The following is a 6,878-nucleotide window of genomic DNA, read 5'->3' on the forward strand; positions in this document are numbered from 1 at the left end:
AACAACATAAATGACCCATAACAAACAATGAGATTAAAACAACAAAATAAAAAAGAAAGTCTTCCCGCAAAGAATAGCATAGACTGTACAGTCACTGCTGAATCCTGCTGACCTTTAAGGGACAGAGAACACTGATACTTCCCAAACTTCCATAATATGAAAAGAAAAAAATACTACCATGCCAGATAGGCTACAACAACCACCAAAAAACCACACACACGCACACACACACACACACACGCGCACACACACACACACACACACACACAAAACCTAAAAAATAATTTCCCCAATATATATAGTCATAAAAAGTCTCAATAAAATACTTGTAAATCAACTTCAGAGCACATTGGAAATACATTATTATCCAAGTTTGCTTCATCTTACAGATGCAAACTTGGTTTAAAATACACAAATCACATCATTATCTCAATAGATATGAAAAAAGGCCTTAAAGTTCAACATGATTTTTAAAAAAAAAAAAAAAAAACCCTAAAGAAACTAGGATAAATGAAACATTACAATTAAAGCTATAGATGCAAATCTACAGCTAATATGCTAAAGGGAAAAACCCAAAACATTTCCAATTCAGAAGCAAGAAGACAAAGTTATCCACCGTACCTTCTTATTCAGTACAGTGTTTGGAGTGTTAGCTAGAGCAATAAGACAAGAGAAAGAAATCAAACAGATACAGGTAGGAAAGAAAGAAATGAAACTCTCCTTATTTACAGACATGGTTCTGCATTTAAAAAAAGGGGGGGCCCTAAATGCTACCAAAAAACTCTTAAGCCTGATGAACACTTTCAACAATGTAGCAGGACACAAGTGTAGGTCTGGGTTCTACAGGCTGCCACCACAGAAACGCATGGTCTTCCAAGATCATTTAAAATGGTCCGGTGTGTGAACCAAGGTCTTCAGAGAAAGGCACATTGTCAAGGCTGTCCCTAGCCATTCGCAGTGGCTATAGTAGTGGGTTTGCAAGGTAACGGAGGTTGAAGACCGCCTGTGGACGCTTTTCTTTCACACTCAACTCGCTGTCTTTTCCCAGGCCTCCTTTAAGATGCCCACAACAGTAACTCAGTCTTTCCAGGTTGCCAGTAATCAAATGGGTATTTGGGGTTTACTCCTATTCAGAAGGTTGTTGAAATCCTTTATCCAAAGGGTTCAAAAGTTACAGTAGCAGCTAACCAAGAGCTTAATTTGATTTAATCAAATGTACTACACAAGTAATGACTGCCCAGGCGTGGTAACACATGCCTTTAATCCCAGCACTTGGGAGGCAGAGGCAGGTGGATCTCTATGAGTTTGAGGCCAGCCTGGTCAACAAAGCGAGTTCCAGGACAGCCAGAGAGCTGTTACACAGAGAAGTCCTTTCTCAAAAAAAAAAAAAAAAAAAAGCAAACAAATCTCTACGTTCTGTGCCTTCCCAAACTTAACTGGGTGGGTGCGTCCCTCAGGCTTATACGACTGATGACATGGGGTAAACTCTTTATCCGAATAACTCAAAGTTCGGTCAAACTCACTGTATTCAAAGCTGAGCTCAACACTGCCGTCCCCAAACCTCACTCCCCTATGCTCTCGATCTTAGTTGGTGATGTTCTGTCTGATTTAGAAACATACAAGCCACCCTTGAAACCTTGGTCATTCATTAGCACCATCCCCGATATCTAAATTCCCATAGTTTAGCCCCCACTTTATATCGCCAATGCCATGCCCAGATAGAAAATTTGTTTTCTATCACTTGAAATACACAATTTGCCCCCCTAACTCCAGGAGCGACATATCTAACACTCAAGTCTGAACTTTTTGTTTTTCCCTGAATCAGATTGGCAGTTCCAAACAAACCCAAACTTTTCAATAAGTGTGCCTCATCTGGTATCCTGGGTTCCATGCAGTGCTCCATCCAGCATCCGGGGTTCCACGTATATACAAGTCCTGCCTAGCTCTTTAGTCTCGTCTCTCTTCATTTACTTTGAATATTTTTATTGCATTTAATTTGTTTATTTTGTGTATGCTGTATATATGGGATGGTTTACAGGTTCAGGGTGGAGGACAACTTGCAAGAATCAACTCTCTGCCTAGGACCTGAACTCACGACATCAGGCTTGGCAGCGCTGGTACCTTTACTTGCTGAGTCGTCTTGCTGGGCCCTTCATTTATTTTGTTCTTCATACACCTGTCACCACAAGTTGGTCATTATAGTTTTTTTCAAAGGTATTTGCGGGGAGGAAACCAAATGTTATCAAAAAGGGTCTCTTCTCTTAGAGCTGCTTTTGTCTTTGCCTATTGAGAGTCCTGAGCTATATAGCTTTGTCTTGTACCCAGCAGCTCAGGATATATGGGAAGCAAAAGAAAACTGGAGAATGCACCGCCGTGTAACCCACCGCATCTGCAGGGCCGAGGCTGTATTCCTTTTAAGGGACTTCCTGGGTTAGTACAGGATTTTTTCTTTAGGATGCAAAAGGGAAGGATAGTGAAAAACATAGTTATCCAAGTTTGGCCAGAACCAGGACCCATCAAATAAGTTCTAATGAATAAATAAAAGAGATGGTTGGCAGCTCCGGACCTGTGGGGTGTTTACTCTCTGCTCTTGTGTCCCCTCCGTCCAGCCGCCATGATAAGCACCAGCAGAGCCTTGGCCGCGCGTCTCGTGGGTGCCACAAGCTCCCAGAGTCTGGCGGCCGCCCATCACCAGGTCCTGGAGAATGCTCAAGGTGCCAGAACGGTGCGTTCTGTTGCCTTTACAGCAGCTGGAGAACAACTTGCTGGCATGCCAGGAAAACGACAGGCTGTCACCCACCCAAAAATTTTCTATGCTACTAAGCGTCTGATTGGATATCGCTCTGAGCCCAAAGCACAGAAAGCAGCAGGTGCTGTGATGAATGACCCTATAGCTGTTGCCCCGGCCCATGGTATGGACAAATCTGAAGATAAACTTATTGCTGTGTATGATTTAGGTCAATACTTTGATTATTCAATCCTGGAAATCAAGAAAGGAGTGATTGCGGTGAAATCCACTCATAGGGACACTGCCTTATGCGGTGATGACTTTGACCAGACTTTGTTTTGGCACATCCCGAAGTTCATGCAGGAGACAGGGGTTCATTTGATCAAAAACTCCATGACCCTTCAGAGGGTTCGGGAAGCCGCTGAGAAGGCTAAGTGTGAACTCTCCGATACTGTACAGGCAGACATCAACTTGCTATTTCTTACAACGGATGCTTCTGGACCCAAGCATCTGAATACGATGCTAACTCGCACTGAGTTAGAACGCATCGTCGCAGATGTAATCGTCAGAAGTATTGCTCTACGCCAGAAAGCTCTGCAAGATGCCAAAGTCAGCAAGCATGACATAAGAGAAGTGATTCTAGTTGGTGGCATGACGAGGATGCCCAAGATGGCATCTGAACAGGAAGGTTCAGGAAGTTCTGGCACTGGGGAACAGAAGGAAGACCAGAAGGAGGAGAAACAGTAACAGTGGCCGCAGCGCACTGAGAAGCCAGGAGTAAAGGGACTTCGGTCTTTTACTGTGCTTTTGAGTTACACTGTTTTGTATAACTTTTTCAATAAACGTCCTTTGTGTATATGGGGTGACTTTGCAAGACAAAGCTACCTGTGCCGTGCATGGTCTGCAGGTACAGAAGCCAAGTCAGTAAGCCCGGCGGTGGTGGCGCAGGCCTTTAATCCCAGCACTCGGGAGGCAGAGGCAGGCGGATCTCTGGGAGTTCGAGACCAGCCTGGTCTACAAGAGCTAGTTCCAGGACAGGCTCCAAAACCACAGAGAAACCCTGTCTCGAAAAACCAAAAAAAAAAAAAAAAAAGAAGAAGCCAAGTCAGTGGATAACACTGTTAGCCATGGCTTAAATAGACACAGGATAATGAATGATGAAGTCTTTTGTGATCCTAAATCACACCTTCCAAGCTACCCTCTTGGAAGGCCTTTGTCTGGCACCTATATCCTTGATGATTGTTATTTTCAACTATTCTGGAGGTGTTTTTTGTTTGTTTGTTTGTTTGTTTTTTAAATAAAATTCTAAAAGCAAAAAAAAAAAGAGAGAGAGAGATTGTTTAAGAAATACTTAGGGACAAGAGCAACTGGGTGTTTTGAAAGATGTGTACTCCTCTTTCATGAGGTAAGTTAAAAGGGGGGCTCCTCAGGAAAACCTTGCTCTGAGAACCATCAGATGATGAAGAGTTATGGGACATCAGCTCCTAGGAAGAGTTTCAACCTGTGGGGCACAATAGACATGTACACACAAGAAGAAAACCAAAAAGCCTTGAAGAGCATCTGGGTGGAGAGAATGACTTGCAATAACTCAGCCTGTTTGTATCAGGCCCAGAGGCCAGCATTAAAGCAGTCCTATCTTTACCCAAGTCATCTCCAAAGGTGCACTGTTTGCTCCTTTTGTGGAAGAATAGTCAAGAACTTCCCAAAGGGACCTCATACAAAGTCCTTAAATAAAAACACCCGTGTTAGTGGGAGGCTCTTCTAGTTGACAAGTGTGGGACTTTTGGACAACCGTCAGAACAGCTATTAATGGAACAAGCAAATAAGGAACTGTGATCAAGGGCTAAGACAGCATGAAGGAGAAGGCGTAGTTTGGGAAGTCCCCTACCTGGGCATTAGTCTGAGCCCCTTCTTCCCCACCTTAGCCCATGGTGAATGACTGGATGGCTTATTGGGAAGGTAGGAAATGGGGGAGTGAGTCACCAAGGTCTCAGCAACAGCACGATCATCCAGTACTGCCAAAATGGGATATGACTTTAGCAAATGACCTGCTGCTTTGGAGGAGAGAATCCATGGCACACTAAATTCAACGGAGTGCAGAAGTCTGTACAACAGCTGCCTTTAAACCTCAGCTGAAGTTATGAATGGAATCCTGTTTCCACAAATTTTGCTCCCGTGGAACCTCTTGAAAATTCCCCACCTGCCCTGAGATTTGCTAGATTCCATGATGCTGTGGATCTATGGCCTCATCATGGAGGCGAAGTGTAGATCCTCTCATGTGTGGGACCCTTCTCTCCCTTCTGTACTTTATACAGTGTGGTTGGCCGATGTCACAAGTGAAGAACTCCTTGGCCTGAACGTTTCCATCACATAGATCTGAGAAAGTCTCCAGACCTTCAGCATAAAGGAGTTCATGAAGGACATAGTACCAGGAAGGAGAGAATTTTACAAGCACTCTGAGATGATAGGGTCAGCCCTGATGGAAACGGCCTGCTCTGGGTCGTCAGAGCCCCTGACTGGAATCCTTTACGGGTGTAACCGGCTTCAAGGGCCAGATCCTAAAACTAAAATAATGGGAGGTTCTGTTCCTGCTAACGTTCCTCAGGACAGCTCTAGAGCACAAAGCGCACGCTTTTATATTGAGTTTATCCATATGGAATGTCTCCTGAGGGAGTGGGAGTAGATACTGAAGAGGGACAGCTGTGGTTCTTACAGGATTCGCTGTGATCCTGTGGAACTCCATCTGTACAGCCGAGTGGTACCTCAGCTCCTACCTTAGTTCTGTTAGACCCAGTCTGGAATGGGTTTAAGGACCAAGAAGATGGCTCAGCGGGTGACGTGCCTACTGCAGAAACACAAGGACTCCTTCCAGACTCCCAGCAGCCAAGGGGAGAAAAACCGAGTATGGTAGGCCTCACCTGTTGTTGCTCCAGCCTCAAGAGGCAGAAACAGGAGGCTCCAGGGGTCCTGGCCAATTCAGTGCCTTCCCAGAAGTGACCACAAACCAATTTCAGAACTTGTTTTTACTAAAAGAGAAGCCTGGGGTATAAGTCACTCTCTGTGTGGAAGTCCCTCTGCCATATCCAGCACTTTGCAAAGCCTTATTTAATTCTTAGCCTGGTCTAATGTTAGAGAAAAGGTCTGTGTTTATGTTCCGTGCTAAAGGGAGACAGAGAAAGATAAGGAGCATCCTGACCATGAATGCATCCAACAGCCCTAGCCTGCAGATGGTGGTTTATAGTTATGATGGTCAGGTCTCTTGCGACGGCTTCAGTAGTATTGGTGATGCAGAAGTCCCGTGAGAAGTCCCTTGAGAGCACTCACATAGGAGACTTTGGGTATAGCTATTGATGTGACCTAATTTGTACCAACTTCCTGCTGAACCATTCAGGAGACTTTCAAGCATTGCTCCTGGCAGTTCAGACGACTAAAACACTTACCAGCTCGGAAGCTGCTATTTATCATTTAGAAACTCTATATTTTAATAGAAATTAACCTAAAATAGCAATCATTTCCACTAAGAAAAGCTAAGTCCTTTTGTGGGTGCCCATTCTACACAGGTATAGTAACCAGCCTTTCTGTAACTCTTAAAAATGAAAGCACTTGAGAGCAGAGACTAACTGTGCCCACTTCCAGAGAGAGCTTTTCCGTCATCCATGTACCATCCTGAGATGGAGGACATCCTGAGATGTCAAGACAGACCAGCACATGTGGGCTGTCTAGGTCCCTACCACGCACTGACTCCCATACAAGGGAGGGTCTTGTTTGCAGCGCGATGCTGAGCCCTCTGCCTTGGAGCCCGACTGCTCTGATTTCGGGTGGGAATACTCTTGGCTTTTCCACTTTGTCTGTCTGCCTGATGCTTCGTTTCTCAAAGCCTAATATTTGCATACGTTGTGACAGTGATTGAGCAGGTAATGCCAATAAAAATCCCGCCGTACATGATCTCAATTATAAATCATTAGACTAATACTACCTTAAATCAGTAAATAAAATAAAAATTCAGAGGTTATCAGCAGCCTCTTGACACTTCTTCTCCGCTTTGGAGATAGAAGTTCAAGCCTTCTCAAAAGATGAAACAAATTTAAGTGTTCACTCTAAGTCAACCTGCCAGTCTGTCTCACTGGGAGCCTTTCTTCCAGTGCCAGCA

At 44.4% G+C, this 6,878-nt stretch overlaps 1 protein-coding gene across 1 annotated transcript; it reads left to right on the forward strand.

The window, feature by feature from the left end:
* Positions 1-2,614: 2,614 nt before the first annotated feature.
* LOC130870968 (stress-70 protein, mitochondrial-like) lies at positions 2,615-3,475 on the forward strand. The gene has a single exon (XM_057763980.1). The coding sequence runs from the start codon at positions 2,615-2,617 to the stop codon at positions 3,473-3,475; it is 861 nt and encodes a 286-aa protein (XP_057619963.1).
* Positions 3,476-6,878: the final 3,403 nt, after the last annotated feature.

Source organism: Chionomys nivalis, chromosome 3 (genome assembly GCF_950005125.1).
Source record: "Chionomys nivalis chromosome 3, mChiNiv1.1, whole genome shotgun sequence".
Lineage (NCBI taxonomy): Eukaryota > Metazoa > Chordata > Mammalia > Rodentia > Cricetidae > Chionomys > Chionomys nivalis.